The sequence below is a fragment of the Aquarana catesbeiana genome, linkage group LG11 (assembly GCF_042186555.1).
Source record: "Aquarana catesbeiana isolate 2022-GZ linkage group LG11, ASM4218655v1, whole genome shotgun sequence".
Classification (NCBI taxonomy): domain Eukaryota; kingdom Metazoa; phylum Chordata; class Amphibia; order Anura; family Ranidae; genus Aquarana; species Aquarana catesbeiana.
In genome coordinates, this window is record NC_133334.1 from 253,936,341 (window position 1) to 253,955,678 (window position 19,338).

Sequence of the window (19,338 nt, forward strand, 5' to 3'; positions counted from 1 at the left end):
CTTCATCATATAATTCTGATGAGGCGTAATGCTCTGCATGTTTATATAATGTTCAGTGGATATATATATGATAAGGTTTTATTCTCTGCAGCTTTATATAAGGTGTGATTCTCTGCCTATACTGTATACTGTGTGTGTGTATATATATGTGTGTATATATATATATATATATATATATATATATATATATATATATATATATATATATTTATTTATTATCTCACAAAAGTGTGTACACCCCTCATATTTTTGTAAATATTTTATTATATCTTTTCATGTGACAACACTAAAGAAATTACACTTTGCTACAATGTAAAGTAGTGAGTGTACAGCTTGTATAACAGTGTAAATTTGCTGTCCCCTCAAAATAACTTACACAGCCATTAATGTCTAAACCGCTGGTAACAAAAGTGAGTACACCCCTAACCTCCATCCTCTGGATATGATGCTGAGCACGTGCACTCAACTTCTTGGGTCAGCCATGGCGAGGCCTGTTCTGAGTGGAACCTGTCCTGTTAAATCAATGTACGGTCTTGGCCACCATGCTGCAGCTCAGTTTCCGGGTCTTGGCAATCTTCTTATAGCCTAGGCCAGTGAATCTATCTAATATATATATTGTGTGTGATGTTCTTGATCTACACTATATGATGAGGTGTAATGCTCTGCAGCTATATATAAGGTGTGATGTTTTGTAATTTGTTGTGATGTGGTGCGATGCTCTGCATCTATATATGATGAAGTGTGATGTTCTGTAATTTGTTGTGATGCGATGCTCTGCAGCTATAAATGATGCGGTCTAATGATCTGCAGCTATATATGACGAGGTGTAATGCTCTGCAGCTATATATGATGTGGTGCAATGCTCTGCAGCTATATATGATGACGTGTGATGTTCTGTAATTTGTTGTGATGCGATACTCTGCATCTATATATGATGCGGTCTAATGATCTGCAGCTATATATGATGAGGTGTAATGCTCTGCAGCTATATATGACGAGGAGTAATGTTCTGCAGCTATATATGACGAGGTGTGATGCTCTGAAGCTATATATGATGAGGTGTAATGCTCTGCAGCTATATATGATGAGGTGTAATGCTCTGCAGCTATATATGATGAGGTATGATGTTCTGTAAGTTGTGATACGGTGCGATACTCTGCATCTTTATATGATGAAGTGTGATGCTCTGCAGGAATGACTCAGCCCCTCACAAACAAGACCTGTTGCTGTGTTTGCTGTGCGGGGAGGCGACTCGTGGCCGGAGAGGAATGTGGAGGTAATGAGGTCTGCACAGCACACATCCTGCGCAGTCACATAGTAGCCGAATCATTGCGGAGCTCATCATACGGTAAGTGTCTAGGGGGGGGGGGGGGGACAGCTAGAACAATGCTACAAATTGGGGGGACCCCACAGGGAATGTCCATCTATGTAGGTGGAATGATCTGCAGACAGTCAGTGGATTTCTGATCAGATTTTCTTTCCTCTTTCTTTAATATATTATATAAAAAAATTTTTTTTCATGTTGCACCCCTTCCACATTCCACATTTTGGATTTTTATTTAATTTCATTAATTTTATTTTTATTCCCTGACAACAAAATGAAAGTGATGGAGGTGGAAGTCCCCGCTGGATATTCTGAAATGTTTTTATGTTATGAGCTACATACATTGTTGTAATTGTAACATTTACCCAACCGCCGAGATCCTCCGACTTCCAAAATTTGTGACATTTTATACAAATTCTTCTTTATTTGTCTTTGAAGATGAAACATTGTATCAATACTTAATGTGGAGGGGTAAGGGGGGGGGTAGATGTCACCCGCTATCTGACTCTGCTTTCCTCCCTGCAGGTTGTCACCATGGTGAAGGCGGTTTTGCTGCTCTGCGTCGCCCTCCATCTTCTGGGCCCCTCCGCTAGCCAGGTGAGTCCAAGTCACTGCGGGTTATCACAGCGGGCACACCTCACCTTGATCACAGCGGGCGCACCTCACCTTGATCACAACGGGCGCACCTCACCTTGATCACAGCGGGCGCACCTCACCTTGATCACAGCGGGCGCACCTCACCTTGATCACAGCGGGCGCACCTCACCTTGATCACAGCGGGCGCACCTCACCTTGATCACAGCGGGCGCACCTCACCTTGATCACAGCGGGCGCACCTCACCTTGATCACAATGGGCGCACCTCACCTTGATCACAGCGGGCGCACCTCACCTTGATCACAGTGGGCACACCTCGCCTCGATCACAGCGGGCGCACCTCACCTTGATCACAGCGGGCGCACCTCACCTTGATCACAGCGGGCGCACCTCACCTTGATCACAGCGGGCGCACCTCACCTTGATCACAGCGGGCGCACCTCACCTTGATCACAGTGGGCACACCTCACCTTGATCACAGTGGGCACACCTCGCCTCGATCACAGCGGGCGCACCTCACCTTGATCACAGTGGGCGGTTCCCCTTCAATGTTAGTTCAGGAATATTGGAACTGCCACTCTTCTACTGGATGTAGACTCTGAAGCCGACTTCCTTTAATGCATAGGAACAAGCATGGGTGAGTCAGGTGTTCTGACTTCCCTGGTTGCATGCTTGTTTCAGGTCAGGAGGACAGTCCTAGGGTCTGCAACTTGCCTGAAAAATAAAAAGCTAATGAAATTATTTTATTATGTATCTGGAAGGAAATTGCCATATACAATGTTTCCTTCTCCTCAGAGATCTGTACAGTGTTGCAGATTTTCCATTTTCTGAATCGGCTCAGGGAAGAGATTGGCCGGTTTCACACAGGATGGTGCTTTTAAAGTACCATTCAACTCCAGTTGGTAAATGTTGAACACGGATCCTAATGGGGGTGCTGATTGCCACTTTAAACAAGCTGCTAGCAGGCTTCAGCATTAGGATCTGCATTTAAATGTTAACACTAAGGATGAGCCGAACACCCCCCCCCGGTTCGGTTCGCACCAGAACTTGCGAACAGACCAAAACTTTGCACGAACGTTAGAACCCCATTGAAGTCTATGAGACTTGAACGTTCAAAATCGAAAGTGCTCATTTTAAAGGCTAATTTGCATGGTATTGTTCTAAAAAGTGTTTGGGGACCTGGGTCCTGCCCCAGGGGACATGTATCAATGCAAAAAAAAGTTTTAAAAACGGCCGTTTTTTCGGGAGCAGTGATTTTAATAATGCTTAAAGTGAAACAATAAAAGTGTAATATTCCTTTAAGTTTCATACCTGGGGGGTGTCTATAGTATGCCTGTAAAGGGGCGCATGTTTCCCGTGTTTAGAACAGTCTGACAGCAAGATGACATTTCAAAGGAAAATAAGTCATTTAAAACTACTCGCGGCTCTTAATGAATTGCCGGTCCGACAATACACTTAAAAGTTAATTGATAAAAACTGCATGGGATTTCCCCACAGGGGAACCCCGAACCAAAATTAAAAGAAAAAACTGGCGTGGGGGTCCCTCTAAATTCCATACTAGGCCCTTCAGGTCTGGTATGGATATTAAGGGGAACCCCACGCCAAAGTTTAAAAAAAAATGACGTAGGGGTCCCCCCCTTCAGATCTGGTATGGATTTTAAGGGGAACCCCGCGCCAAAATTTAAAAAAAATTGGCGTGGGGTCCCCCCAAAAATCCATACCAGACCCTTATCCGAGCACGCAACCTGGCAGGCCACAGGAAAAGAGGAGGGGAGGATAGAGCGCCCCCCCCCTGAACCGTACCTGGCCACATGCCCTCAACATTGGGAGGGTGCTTTGGGGTCCCCCCCAAAGCACCTTGTCCCCATGTTGATGAGGACAATGGCCTCATCCCCACAACCCTTGGCCGGTGGTTGTGGGGGTCTGTGGGTGGGGGGGCTTATCGAAATCTGGAAGCCCTGTGTGAAATGGTAAGGGTGTACCCCTACCATTTCACCAAAAAACTGTCAAAAAAGTTAAAAATGACAAGAGACAGTTTTTGACAATTCCTTTATTTAAATGCTTCTTCTTTCCATCTTCTTTCTTCTATCTTCCTTCGGTTTCTTCCTCCATCTTCTTCTGGTTCTTCTGGTTCTTCCTTCGGTGTTCTCATCCGGCATCTTCCTCCACGGCGTCTTCTTCCCTTCTTCGTTCTTGGGCCGCTCCGCATCCATGGGAGGCTCCTGCTGTGTGACGCAGGTGTTCCTCCTGTCCCTGGGGCAGGACCCAGGTCCCCAAACACTTTTTATGACAATACCATGCATATAAGCCTTTAAAATTAGCACTTTTGATTTCTCCCATAGACTTTTAAAGGGTGTTCCGCGGCTTTCGAATTTGCCGCGAACACCCCAAATTATTCACTGTTCGGCGAACTGGCGAATAGCCAATGTTTGAGTCGAACATGAGTTTGACTCGAACTCGAAGCTCATCCCTAGTTAACACAGATCCTAATGGGAATGCTGATTGCCACTTTAAAGAAGCTACTAGCAGACTTCAGCACTTGTAGCTTGTTGAAAGCCTGCTGAAGCCTGCTAGCAGCTTGCTTAAAGTGATTTTAAAGTCTTCTTAAAAAAAAAAAAAAAAACATGTCATATGTCATGCTTACCTGCTCTGTGCAGTTGTTTTGTAAAAAGCAGCCCCGATCCTCCTCTTCTTAGGTCCCTCAGCGGCGCTCCTGGCCCCTTCCTCCTGCGAGTGCCCCCAGAGCAGGCAGCATGCAATTGGGGCACCCAAGCTTGCTTGTTTCCAGGCTGTGGCTCTGCATGTCCATTCACACACAGAGCCACAGCTCCGCCCGCCCCCTCTCTCTCCTGATTGGCTCAGTGGCTGTGATTGACAGCCATGGGAGCCAATGGCTCCCGCTGCTGTCTCAGCCAATTGAGGAGGCAGAGTCCCCGGAGAACCAAGGCACTCATGCACATCGCTGGGTCGAGAATGGGCTAAGATAAGTATTAGGGTGGGCTGCTGCACAAAAAAGTTTTTTTACCTTCATGCATAGAATGCATGAGGTTAAAAAACCTTGAGACTTTACAACCACTTTAAAGTGGCAATCAGCACTCCCATTAGGATTTGTGTTCAGCATTTACAAACTGCAGCTGAATGGTATTTTAAAAGCTTCAAGAAAGCTTGCTGAAAGCTCTGTAATTGCTTTGTCAAAGCTTGCTGTTCACACCGCTCTTATTCAAGCTAAATACTGTGCGAAACAGGCCTGAGGCTCCACTTGGCTTGTTTTAGTTTCGCCTCTGCGCCTCGCTTTTGATTGTTAGCAAATCAATATTCGCCATCGCGTCACTTCTGGTTTCTGGCTGCTTGTCAGGAGGCCAAAGATTTTGAACCCGGAAAGAAGACCGGGTTAACACGGAAGCCGCTGGGAATCAGGGGAGCCGTGACCGCTGGAGGGCTCCATTTGTAGGTAAGTCTCACGTCATCCTCTGGGTCCCCCCCAATTTTTTTTTTCAGCACTAGCCACCACTGGCCTTCAATAGACAGATCTACAATGGAGGCCTGAAACCAGACCAGGGTAGATGTTCCTAATACAGTGATCAATGGCAGCCTCTCTCTGTCCGAGCACCTGCTGCTGCTGCTGCTTTATACATTTTCTCCTGAGATTAGGTGAGTTCTGTTACCTTCCCCGGTGAGCCCCCCCACTTCTTGTACATGGAGGGGGTTTTCAGGCTGTTGGTGTTGAGTGATGATTGGTATATGGTTTGTCCCCCCAGACCTGCTCAGAGCAGCGAGAGGCTCTCCGAACTCTGCGTCAGGTCCAGAAGCTGCTCACCGATCATGAGGCGTCCTACCTGCGAGGAATGAGGACCCTAAGCCGAAGGCTGAACCAGCTGAGGACCCATCTGCAGAAGGAAGATGGGAAAGGTGGGTGCAATTCTGGGGACCCTCTCTCTTATTTCCTGCACCTCTACATTACCTGGCCTTACATGGTACGGTCTGATTTTACAATCTTTTTTTAACCCTTTAATGGCCGAGGCCAGTAAGTAAGATTCCTGACCATTGTGATTGGCTGCACAGTCCCAATGTCATCAAGAGTTCATTCTATTGGCTAATGATTGCTGGTAGTTGACCATGACACTGATAGGAGATCTCCCCAGAACAAGACTGGCCCTACAGCCAAAGAAATCCGTATAACTGTTGTAAAGGATTGAATTTACGCAAACAATGTAATATGAGGGCAGACCGTAACAGGCCATTTTCTATCAAATCTAAAGGGAATTGTACAATTGGATTGTATAGTGTATGGCCAGCCTAGCTCTGACTGACCCGCTAAACTTCATTGTCAATATTTGTCACCTGTTTGATACCCTCCTTTTCACTCATAAACCTACTTATGCGGTATTAATTTATCCCCATCACCCTGCTTTCCTCCAACCCTAGACAATTGCCCTCCTCTGAAGCCTCCTCGTCATGGGCGCATGCTGGGCCGAAAGCTGAACGTAGGACATGAGGTGCATTTCTTGTGTGATTTGGGGTTCCACCTGCTCGGCTCTGAGACCAGAACCTGCCAGGACAACCAGACCTGGAGCGGACAAGCAGCCAGCTGCACAGGTATGGATCACAGCACATGCTCACTTCTGATTGGCTGGTTGCATTTTTACATTTTACAGATTTTGGTTCTGTGGATATTTACACATCAACTATTAACGTTGGCAAACAATCTCTGGCTTACCAGCTACTGGTGAACTGTAAATCCCAGCATGCCCACTATGTTCAGGCTGTACTGGCTCTTGCAGGACCACAATATTTGGGGAGTCAGAGAATACTGGAAGATAAATTGACCAGTTCTCCCATAAGGAGGTATGAGGCTGTGTTCACCCCCACACACATATGTGATACAGAAAGTGTTCTATGAGCGTTCGTGTGTCCTGGGACTACCTGGGAAATTGAATTGGTCACTTCTCTTCTGCGGACAGGTGTAAAGCCCAGACACAAAGTATACATTTCCAGGAGAACAGCTGATCTTTGTGCTCCTTTCCTTCAGAACTGGAATAACTTCATAACCCCAGACTGTTCTTTACGGTATTACATGTCCATAGACTGTAATACACGACCATAAACTATACTGAATGACTATAGAGTGTTCTGACTGCAGATGGTACTGCATGACCATAGGCAGGACTGCACAGCCGATTACAGAACCACACTACATTACTCTAGAGTGTATTTCATGATCATAGAGCAAGCGTCACTATATGGCGGACCACAGTCCGGACATGGACTGAGTGACAGTCCTGTCCAGACTGCGGCCTTAGCAGCCTGGGTGGACTCCTCTCCCACCGCCGCTGCAGCCGTTAAAAGTCACAAGCACAACATTGCAGAGGGTGGGAGGAATCGCAGGGTGGATTCCTCTTCTGTATGTTCTTGCCTGACTGCCACCGCTGCTGCTGTTAAACTCACAGCAGGGAAGAGGGCAGGAGGCACGAGAAAGGTCTGCAGGATCTGTCCAACTCTTCTTGTTAAAAAGCGAGTGAACCTGCAGGACTACAGGGGGAGCGGGAGCTGCCCAACCTTCCATACTAACAAGCGGGTCACTTGCTTTTTAACAAGAAGAGTTGGGCAGCTCCTGCAGTCCTTTCTCCTGCCTCTAACCCTCTTTCTTGCTGTAAATTTAACAGCAGCAGGCAGATGTGTGTGTATATACAGAAGACGAGTCCACCCTGCCATTCCTCCCACCCTCTGCAATGTTGTGTCTGTGACTTTTACCCGCTGCAGCGGCGGCAGGAGTGGAGTCCACTCAGGCTGCTAAGTGGTGCAGCTGCAGTATGGACAAGACTGTCACTTGGTCTGTGTCTGGACTGCAGTCCGCCATATAGTCTATGGTCACGCAATGCACTCCACGGACATGCAGTACAGTCTATGCTCAGTACACTTTATGGCAGGGGTACCGAATTTGAAATCTGAGGTCCGGTTGGTAACATTTTCTTTCTGTAGAGGTCTGAATCTCATTTTTGTTCTATGACTCAGGTCCTTTACATCAGTGACCCTGCAGGACTACAGGGAGAGCAGAAGCTGCCAAACCTTTCATATTAACAAATAGGTCACTCACTTTTTAACAAGAAGAGTTGGGCAGCTCCTGCAGACCTTTCTCGTGCCTCCCACACTCTTCCCTGCTGTGAGTTGAATAGCAGTGGCGGCAGCAGGCAGGAGTATACATTCAGAAGGAGCCCACCCTGCCATTCCTCCCACCCTCTGCAAATCTGTGTTAAGGTATTACTGTAAAGGGGCTGTGATTTGGGGGGGCTGTGATGTGAGGGGGGGGCTGTAATATGGGGGGTTGTGATGTGAGGGGGGGGCTGTAAAATGAAGGGTCTGACTCTGATGTGAGGAGAAGGGCTGTGATTGAGATGTTGGGGGGTGGAGGGTTGTGATTGCAAGCACTCTAATGTAAGGGGGGTCTGTGATTACCAGGGGGGCTGTGATGTTGGAGGGCTGTGATGTGAGGGAGGGGAAGCTCTGATGTGAAAGGGGGTTGAGATGTAAGGGGGGGGGGGTCTGTGATGTTAAAGGGGGATGTGATGTGAAAGGGGGGACTCAGGCCACTGATGTAAAGGAGGCAGTGATGTAAAGGGCCTGAGTCCTAGAACAAAAATGAGATTCTGACCTCTGCAGAAAGAAAATGTTACCAGACCTCCAATTTTAATTCCGTACCCCTGCCAGAGAGTGTACTGACCATAGACTGTATTGCATTATCTTGGAGAATGCTACATGTCCGTAGAGTGCATTGCATGACCATAGACTGTACTGCAGGGTCATAGACTATATTACATGAGCATAAACTGCCATAGAGTGTATGGACTGCACTACACAACTGTAGACTGAATTGCATAACCATAAAGTGTACTGACCATAGACTGTACTTCATGACCTTAGAGTATACTGCACATCCATGGACTGTGCTACATGATTGTAGACTGTACTGCTGGACCATAGACTTGACTTTGCTACACAACTGTAGACTGTACTGCATGACCATAAACTGTGCTGCAGGACCATAGACTGGACTGTACTGCATGGCAATAAAGTGTACTGCATGACCATAATGTTTACTGACCATAGACAGTACTGCATGACTTTAAAGTATACTGCACCTCCATGGAGTGTACAATATGATCATAGACTGTACTGCAGAACAAGACTGTGCAGCCAGTGACTCCATCTCCTTCTTTCCCATTTCAGAACAGTCTCTGCAACCCCCCACCCCCTCCAGATCAGTGACTTGCCCCATCCCTCCATACTGCTCCATCTGAGGTTTTAGTCATACAAAGCCAGCCAGCTTCTACTGTGCCGTCTCTTTAGGTATTCCATAGTGCTCTGGAAATCCTTCTTTTTTTTCTTTTTTTAAAACTATATATATTAAAACAACCATCATTACACATTGTATTTGGGAGTGGTTTCACCCAGAACCTGATTGCCAACATCCCTTAATAAACTGCAACAAGTAAACATGTTTGGATGGGATTTTTTAGGCATTCAAGTATATCACGTATACATCCATAAAAAAAAGATAATTTTAATTAACAAATACTTAAAAACTGGTATCACAAATTAAAAAACCCCAAAGACTAAAAAAAATAATATACAGTCATAGCTGGTATGTACAAATCTCTCTATTTCCAGCGCGTTTCAAAATTTTCTTTCGTCTTTGGGTGAGAAGAGAATTCCCACACACTGAAAAACATACAAAATAGGCACAGGTCAACATTGCAATGAACTTACAACACATAAGTATGTGCCATCAAAAACAATTCATATGTTAAATGGTTATAGTGTAGTCCCCCCAGCAAGTATCAAGGTCCTCTCCATCACAAGAACCTACGGACATCAATCCAAATAAAAAACTGAGTGGATTTAAAGGGATACAAAAAATAAGCTCTCCAATATCCATAAACATTACATAGAGACATCATCAATCTTGCCCCATGTTTGACTGCCAGAACCCCCACCAAATGCTTCAATAGTTGTCCACAATAAATGACTCTGTGCCTAGTGCCCATAACAATACTATAAAATGATCATATCTCAGCCACACAGTCTAGGTCCTAATGGAGTCCCGAACAAGTAGAACAGGTGCAGCACACAAAAGGGAATTATTGCTCTAGAAAAAAAAAGCTGAAAAAAGTCCAAATGTAAAAAAAGATACAAATACTGTATACAGGTGCATCTCATAAAATTAGAATATCATCAAAAAGTTAATTTATTTCAGTAATTCCATTCAAAAATGAAACTCATATATTTTAAATAGATTCATTATACACAGAGTGATATATTTCAGGCATTTCTTTATTTTAATTTTGATGATTATGGCTTACAGCTAGTGAAAACCCAAAATTCAGTACCTCAGAAAATCTGAATATTACATAAGACCAATAAAACACTGTGGACCAACACCAGCAGATGACATGTCTCCCCATCACTGACTGTGGAAACTTCACACTGGACCTCACTCATGCAACTTGGATTCGGTGCCTCTCCACTCTTCCTCCAGACTCTGGGACCTCGATTTCCAAATGAAATGCAAACTTTTCCACAGTCAGTGATGATTTGGGGAGCCATGTCATCTGCTGGTGTTGGTCCTCTGTGTTTTATCAAGTCCAAAGCCACCGCAGCCCTCTACCAGGAAATTCTAGCGCACTTAATGCTTCCCTCTGCTGACAAGCTTTATGGAGATGCTGATTTCATTTTCCAGCAGAACTTGGCACCTTCCCACACTGCCAAAAGTACCACTACCTGGTTTAATGATCATGGAATCACTGTGCTTGAAACCCCATGGAGAATCTGTGGGGTATCGTCAAGAGAATGATGAGAGACACCAGACCCAACAATGCAGATGAGCTGAAAGCCGCTATCAAAGCAACCTGGGCTTCCATAACACCTCAGCAGTGCCACAGGCTGATCGCCTCCATGCCACATTGATGCAGTAATTCATACAAAAGGAGCCCCGACCAAGTATTGAGTGCATACTATACTGTACATGGACATACTTTTCAGTAATCCAACATTTCTGTATTAAAAATCCTTTTTTTTTTTGGTCTTGTGTAATATTCAAATTTTCCAAGATACTGAATTTTGGGTTTTCACTAGCTGTAAGCCATTATCGTCAAAAGTAAAAGAAAGAAATGCTTGAAATATATCACTCTGTGTGTAACGCATCTATAAAAAATTTGAACTGAATAACTGAAAATATTTAACTTTTTGATGATGGTCTAGTTTTATGAGATGCACCTGTATATAAAGTAAGGTTATAAAACTTGTATAAAACACCTTACAAAGCAAAAAAAAGGGCAAGGTATATATGGCCCAAAAAGAGACCATGTCATACCTTCATGTGTGAGTATCAGAGGAGAGGTTTGCTCCAATCACGCCATCCTGGGGTATCAAGCCAAAGAGATCACCTACCTGTAATCTACAGTATTTAATTGGTAGCAGAAAGGCACACAATCAAGTGTGGTTTTTCAATGTGAATGAAATGGATGTATACGTGTGATATACTGAATGCTTAGAAAGTCCCATCCAAACATGTTCACTTAAAACCTGCATCAGTTTACAAACTTGCTCACTTTCACCCTAAATTATTTCTCTTTTTCTTTAGAAAACGATTATGACAGCATCCTTAAGGGGAACCTGTCATTAAAGAAATTGGTACGCTGCCATTGCTGACCTCCTTCTAAAAAATGCCTGTCATACTGGTCCTCTGTCCCACGGAATAGCATATTCAATTAGATTCCATTATATAAGCAACATTGTGTTTGGAGATCTTAAAAGTCATACATTTGTACAATTTGTTGTAGGCACACAGCCATGGGTTAGATTCTGGCATTGTGCTCTGGAATCTGGAGATCTCTGCATCATCAAACTGACCCTGATACAGATAGCTGGTGTTGTCTCTCTGGTTTGTTAATGATTCAGCTGCAACACAATCTCACCATGCCCTGTGTCAATGCAAGTTTCTCTGTCCACAGAATCACCGTCTACCACCAACACGACCCTTCTTCGTCCCGCCAAGTGTTCTTCCTTTCATGGGACTCAGCACTGTACCTGCGATGATGGCTATGTGATCCAGACAGGAGGCGTCTGTCAGGGTAACCAGTGGGGGAGAAGAAGGGGGGGGGTATATGGTGGTAAGGGGTATTGTGTGAGTATTGGCCGCACTGCCAAATCTGCGTGAGAGGACTGTGCCCTCACAATGTTCCAAAACAGAATGTGTGTTAGAGGGAAGGTCTTCAAATTTACAGAATGTAGTGCATAGTTTGCTGGGGATCTAACCTTTAACATGGACTCGAAGTTGAGTTATTTAATTAAAAGGTAATTAATGGGATAAAAATGAACTGAATTATGGGCATTTCTCCAGCAGTCAGCTGAAAAATACATCCTGAGAGCCTTCTAGGGTGCACAGCTGGCACCTTGTGATGCATACTTTCAGATACTTATTTTTTTTCTTATATCTTTGTATATAACAGTTTAAATATGAAGTTTAATTTGCTTAAATTTTACCTTCCTTGGTTCCTCCTTTCCTTGTAGGACATGGGTGTTCCTAGGAAGATTGCATTTACATGCAGACATCCCTTGGTAAAGGCCACAAGGTAAATCTAGTGAATGAAAGGGGCAGGCGGGTTCCCTGCATCTGATTCGAAATAGCAGGAGGTTTTGACTGGCTCTCTATGGAGCCGGTTCACATATCTCTGCTGTGGCTCCAGTGCAAATTTGCACAGGAGCCCTGTGCGTGTTTTGGTCCGTTTCAGGTCTGAATTAAGCCAAAAATTTGGGTTGAAATCGGACAGTGAACGGGGATGCACAGGACCCCTGCTGGGACCCGCATCGGTATTAGGTGTGAACCCAGCCTTAAGGAAGAACATGGTTGACCCCACCATTGAGTAATGTGAGTGTAATGGTGTTAGCAACACTACCCTCTCTGGCACCAGTCTGCAGATATCCTGCAGACTTCCTCCCATTGTGCACTACTCTACAATCTCCTTCTGTTCTTATTTCCAATCCTACAGAAATCCACAGGGATTTTCCCAGCTCTGCGGGGATTGTGGAGCAGGTGGCAGTGGCCGGAAGTGTGCCAGGCATGGTATGTTGGCATCCATGGATCTCAAAGCTTCTAGAAGAGAAGGTCATTGACAGTCCAGGAGTTTGAGGATTGTGGATAAGAGGATAAAAGGGACAAAACATACAAATGAGCATTTTAATGGATCTGAAGTGTTTTTCGGAAGAGCAGTTATGTTCTTATCATGTTCGCAGTGCAGTATGGAAGGTATGGTCTTTGTAGGAACAGAAACACTCCACTATTAGGCACTTTCCATTCCTCATCTAATCATCACATACAGACTGGTTTATACACTACATGGCCAAGTCTATGGACACCTGACCATCACACCTCTATGAGCTTGTTGGACATCCACTTCCAAAACCATGGCCATCAATGTGGAGTTGCTCCCATTCTCCAATGGCCATTAATATGGAGTTACCCCATCCCTCTATGGCCATTAATAAGGAGTTGCTCCCATCCCCATTAGTATGGAGTTATCCCATCCCTCTATGGCCATTTAATATGGAGTTGTCCCATCCCTCTGTGGCCATTTAATATGGAGTTGTCCCATCCCTCTGTGGCCATTTAATATGGAGTTATCCCATCCCTCTATGGCCATTTAATATGGAGTTGTCCCATCCCTCTATGGCCATTTTAATATAGAGTTGTACCATCCCTCTATGGCCATTTAAGATGGATTTGTCCCATCCCTCTATGGCCATTAATATGGAGTTGCCCCCATCCCCATGGCCATTATAATGGAGTTGCCCCCATCCCCATGGCCAGTAAAATGGGGTTGCCCCCATCCCCATGGCCAGTAAAATGGGGTTGCCCCCAACCCCATGGCCGTTTTTATAGAGTTGCCCCTTTGTGGTTGTAGCAGCCCCCACTCTTCTAGGAAGACTTTCCACAAAATTTTGGAGGGTGTCTGTGGAAATGTGTGCCGATTTGTGAGGTCAGGTGTTGATATTGGATGAGAAGACCTGGCTCACCATCAGCATTCCGATTCATCACAAAAGTGTTCAGTAGGGTTGAGGTTAGGGTTCTGTGCAGAACAGTTGAGTTCCTCCACACCAACCTGGCCACACCATGTCTTTATAGGATACAGAGAACAGGGTTCCCCCTTATGGGATTTTAAAGGCCCTAGTGGTGATATAACACCCACAAACAAAAGTGTGTAAAAAATAGAAATAGAAATTTATTATGCTATAAAGGATTTAAAAAAAATACATGACATACAAATACTTGCTGCGAAAGGCGTGGCTAATACCTTTTTTTTTAAAGATTTTTTTTAGCCACTAGTCTGGTGGAGTATGCAGCTTTCAGGCCAGGTGGCCTGTGTGAAATATATGTATATAACACGATTGCTGTGATCAGCATAACAACATGGAGATTTACCTATCGAGTTAAAAAAATATATACAAAAGATTCCAATAATCAAAGTAAGGCATGAAATGTAATTACTTTGTATCCTACACTATATGACTCTATACAAGACCAATGTACTGGCTATTATAAAACAATCAAAAAATAAAAAACAGTGTCCTTGCATTACTCACCAGAGAAGGATATGGGCTAAGGCTTCCCCTGGAAGGAGGTAGAGATCCCCTTGCTACCAAGGAGCGTTTGGAAGTGACAGGACCCCCCAGGCTACACACCTTAAATACCCCATAAGAGGAATTAGCTCTGCCGTCACGCCGCCCAGCGTAGCATGGCGCCATGCTGGGCTGGCATGCGTTCCACCACTAACCCCCAGGAACACGGCACGTGGCACGACCATGTCCAAAAGGGGTGGAGCTATGCCTGCTCCCACCAATGCACATGTGGGCGGAGCCAGAACGATGCAGCCAAGCAACCCCCAGGGTTGCGCAGCAACCCAAGGGGCGGAACGACCATCGTCCAGCAAAACCACTGCCCGGGATGGTAAGTCACCACCCGCTGCAGCCGCATGGGTGGCCTGGGTGCACCGGGTGGGAGTTCAAAAGGGCCAAGCGATCGGACCAGATGTTAAGCAGGTGACACCATGTCTTTATAGAGCCACAGGAACACAGTCATGCTGGAACAGAAAAGGGTCTTCTCCAAACTGTTACCACAAAGTTGGAAGAACACAATCGTCTACAATGTCTTTGTATGGTGCATTATTAACAGAACTTTTTACTGAGGATACCTGAACTACATCATCGGGAGAGGGGTTCCCATACCTTTTAGCCTTAGAGTGTACGGGTTATTAAACTGCATATCTATACAAAACATATTTAGTGTTGGATGGAGTGTGGAAGGATCAGAACGCCTATCAGATTTTTCCTGCTGTCTGTGTTCCCACTGGTGAGCCCCTCTACATTGTTCTGTTGACAAAGACTGATAGGAAATCTCAAATGGTATGATTATCAACGAAACTGGAGGTGAGGGACACTTTCCAATGGAAATGCCTGTCCTGGTGACAGCTATCTAAGAGGAGATTACGCATCACTTCCTATTGTGCCTACAAGAAAAGAAGTAAAGAGAAATCTCCACAATGGGACACAGGTAGCAAAATAACCATTGAGACCTATTCTATCCAAAAGATAAAGGACATTTTGGCTTTATGTATATTTTAGGAAAACTCAACAAAATAGGATTAACGCAAGTCTTTATTAGTTTCTCTCCCCCCTCCTCTGCAGACATCGATGAATGCAGCTTGTTCCATGGAAGTGCACTTGTGAAGATTTGTGTCCATGAATGTGTCAATACTCCTGGATCGTACCAATGTGTCTGCCCACAGGGGTATCTGCTGGATTCTTCACAGAACAGGTGCCAGGGTAAGTCGCTCCATCTATGACATAAATACCCAGACGGTTATCACATGACCGCCTCACCATTCCTTTCCTTTCCTCTCCTCTCAGATATCGATGAGTGCGTGTCAGAGCAGAGTGCCTGTGCTGGAGGACAGACCTGCGTCAATCTGTATGGTGGCTTCACGTGCGTCCGCCCCGAGTGCCCCAAACCCAAACACAACACAACCTACATGAAGACCTCTGCATAGTGAGTGTGATTTCCTCCTCAAGGTCTACAGATAATGGAAGACTTAGAAAAGCTTCAGGAGGAAACCAAATAAATGAATTCCTCGGCTCAAAGGACAGGGGCACGTAGAGTAGCTGTAGAAGAAGATTTTACGATGGGTTTAGAAAAGGGCGTCCTTTACAGCAGTGGTCATCAACCCTGTCCTCAGGGCCCACTAACAGGCCAGGTTTTATGTATTACCTTGGGGGAGATGCAGACTAGAACACTGCAATCACTGAGCAGCAAATGATGTCACCTGTGATGTATTGGTTATCTTGCAAACCTGGCCTGTTAGTGGGCCCTGAGGACAGGGTTGATGACCACTGCTGTAAAGGACGCCCCTTTCTAGCTGTGAAATGCCAGAGAATATGATGTGATAATGAAGGTAATTGTAATTTGTGGATTGGCCTCTAGGTGGAGCTCTCAGGGGCTCAAAACAATAACCCTGTCGCCTAACAACTGTTGAGATAAGATATCTGTCACACAGGGAGGGCATTGTTTTTAAAAGGGCTGGTAAAAGCAAACTTTTACTCAATAGATACACAAAGCATTATTGCACTCCTATCCCTATATGGTTTTTGTTAAGCCAGTCCTGCCCACTTGCCACCATTTTTGCGGAGGCAAGTATTACGTCTCCTCCTCTCTGTAGCCTCCTGGAATATGCACATAACATATTCCTGAAGGCTGTAGCAGTGGGGACACACAGCGGCCGGAGTGTGGAGCTGGGGTACAACATCAGGGACTGTCTGCCTGAACTCAGAAGAGGCAGCCAACTCCCAATGACATCACAGAAGAAGATGCACAGGACCTGGCAACTGAGCAGAGGATTGCAGCAGGACAACCCTGGATTCACTGGGCAGGTGAGTATGTGAATCTAGAACTAACCGGGAGTTAAAAAGAAAACAAAAAAGGAGGATATAGTGATGTTCCTCTTTAACATAAATATGCAAATTACATTCCTTTGGGACTGCTGTTAAAGTGGCTACTATCTACTGTGTGTCATGCTGAGCAGCTGCATATTATACACAGAGGAGTCACTTGCACAGCACAGGCACCATTCACATTTTTCTCAATGAATGCAAGTCATTCTCTGATTGGACAAGGTGGAGAGGGCTGGGTGATTACATCACATTATAAATGTATGTGACCTGTGCTCCTCATCTTGTATCTGCTCAGCCCTCTCACCTGGTCTCCTCCTGTTTCTGCAGTCAGTGTGAACGGACACCATGCCACGTGGGCAGCGCCGCATGCCTGGAAGCCCCCCATTCTGTCTCCTTTCACTACATTGGCGTACAGTCCCAGCTGCCGGTTCCTCGAGTCCTGTTCACCATGACGGCACCGCGGTCTCCAGGAGATGGCCAACGCTTCACCATCACAAGAGGCAAAGGTCAGCGTGGCCTGGAGGTGCGGCAAGCTGGCAGACACCGGGGAGAACTGATCCTGACCAAACAACTGACTGGACCGGCTGAGATACAGGTGGACGTGGAGATGGCGGAAATGTCTGGGCAGGGGTTTCTCGGGAGGCACATCTTTACCGTCACTCTGTTTGTATCTCAGTACCCATTCTAGACTCTGGTGAGGAGAGGGGTGACCCACACTCTGCAGTATTATAGGCACTGCGGATGAGGTCAGGTGGGAGCTTTCTGCTTCACTTTATACGCAAACGTCCTAGTGCTTTTCCCTCTTTGTTACATTGGCAGATCTTCTATAACAACGTGCTGGTAGATCACTGTGTTGATGGGTTGTGTTTTCTTGGCGCAGAATCCGAATAACGGTCGTAGCAGGGTGTGTTGTGTGATGGCTGCAATACATGACAAGCCACCATTTACAAGCAGGGTCAGTAGAAGGCCACTACTTCCTGGAGGCTGTGCTTTGTAAGCTCCCTCTGCTTTCGCATACAAAATATACAAAGTTTGGGTTTGAATTTGGTGGCACAAAGGAACAACTTGGTGCCATTTTTTAAAGCAGAACTTTACTTATAACAACTTGATAAAAAAAAAAAAATAATGTTCTTTAGCAAGGAACATACATTCCACATTAATAATCTACTAAATTAGTGTGTTCTGTAAATTACTTCCAGCATTGCTTCTGTTTCTTCCTGCTGGAGGCTGCCATTTTGCTGAAGCCCAGAACCCCTGAGCAGCAGTAAATCTTTAAGCTGTCAGCAGATCGGCCTCTAGTGGCTGAGACTTTCGGCACAATGCCAAAAATGGAGAGCAACTGAGCATGTGCAGAGTGGGGTGAGACAGTGTGTTACTGGATTTTAAACAGTATAGGCACTTACCCTGTTTCCCCGAAAATAAGACCTAGCATGATTGTCGTGATGGCTGCAATATAAGCCCTACCCCCCAAATAAGCCCTAGTTAAAGTCCTTGTAGGTCTTATTTTCAGGGTAGGGATTATTTTTGGGAAATAGGGTAGGGCTTATTTGGGGAAACAGGGTATATTTAATGCTTTACATAGCTATACCTGCAAAAGGGGCCAGCGTGAAGTGGTCTAATTGGACGGAATTCTCTGACTAAAGTTCCACTTTAAGGCTTTCTGCATGTGAGAATTAGACAGAATCAACTGTAGGTGTTCCAACAGGTGCGTTCCGGGATCACCTAGTTACAGGCAGAAGGGTGCGGGGTGGATGAAGGACTGAATAAGAACAGGAAGGATAATCCATTTGCATTACTAGACTAGACTAGAATTTCATTTTGACTAGAGTGTGCCTATTCCTCTAACACCTTCCCTCCATGGTACATAATTGGTTATGCCAGGCTTAACATTTTTTAAGGTTAGAACTCCACACTTATTTTGACTTTAAATACTTGGTTCGGGCCAAGCTAGTCCAAACAAACTGTTATCACCACCAACTATTAAGCACGCTGTGTGTACTAAAATGGACTGTAGTAGTTTCAGCTGCATAGAGTATACGGTAGAGGTGCACCAAATTAAAATTTTGGTACCCAAAATTCAGGATACACTTGGCCAAAACTGAAAATGACAGGTTTTTTTTTAACCCCTTCCTGTCCGCACTTTAGCCGAATGACGGCTACAGAATGGACCTACTTTGCCGGGAGGCCGTCATATGACATCCTCCCATGCCCGAGCGACCTATGTGCCCCCTGCAGGGCGCGCGTGGCGCATTCTGTGATCAGCGAGTCTGAGACTCGGCTAATCATAGATCTGGGTAAGGGGTCGATCCCGACCCCTTACCATGTGATCAGCTGTTCATGTGATGTAAACAGACCCGGTAATCGGATATTTTTTCTCCTCAAGCTGAAAAAAAAAAACTGATCACCGGCAGCTGTCAGAGG

The 19,338-nt window shown here is 45.3% G+C and overlaps 1 protein-coding gene across 1 annotated transcript; it reads left to right on the forward strand.

The window, feature by feature from the left end:
* The first annotated feature begins 1,206 nt into the window (after nt 1-1,206).
* Nucleotides 1,207-17,770, forward strand: LOC141112669 (fibulin-7-like). Its single transcript, XM_073605663.1, has 8 exons — nt 1,207-1,348; nt 1,850-1,921; nt 5,679-5,829; nt 6,346-6,516; nt 11,928-12,047; nt 15,658-15,795; nt 15,880-16,018; nt 17,245-17,770. The coding sequence occupies exons 2-8, from the start codon at nt 1,859-1,861 to the stop codon at nt 17,603-17,605; spliced, it is 1,143 nt and encodes a 380-aa protein (XP_073461764.1). The 5' UTR covers nt 1,207-1,348; nt 1,850-1,858; the 3' UTR covers nt 17,606-17,770.
* Nucleotides 17,771-19,338: the final 1,568 nt, after the last annotated feature.

What these genes read in the sequence shown, in the direction of transcription:
- LOC141112669 (XM_073605663.1), top strand. Translation starts at nt 1,859, where the DNA reads ATGGTGAAGGCGGTTTTGCTGCTCTGCGTCGCCCTCCATCTTCTGGGC. An exon ending in ACAAGCAGCCAGCTGCACAG is followed by an intron (nt 6,517 to 11,927) that starts GTATGGATCACA and finishes CTCTGTCCACAG; the next exon opens with AATCACCGTCTACCACCAAC. An exon ending in TTCACAGAACAGGTGCCAGG is followed by an intron (nt 15,796 to 15,879) that starts GTAAGTCGCTCC and finishes CTCTCCTCTCAG; the next exon opens with ATATCGATGAGTGCGTGTCA.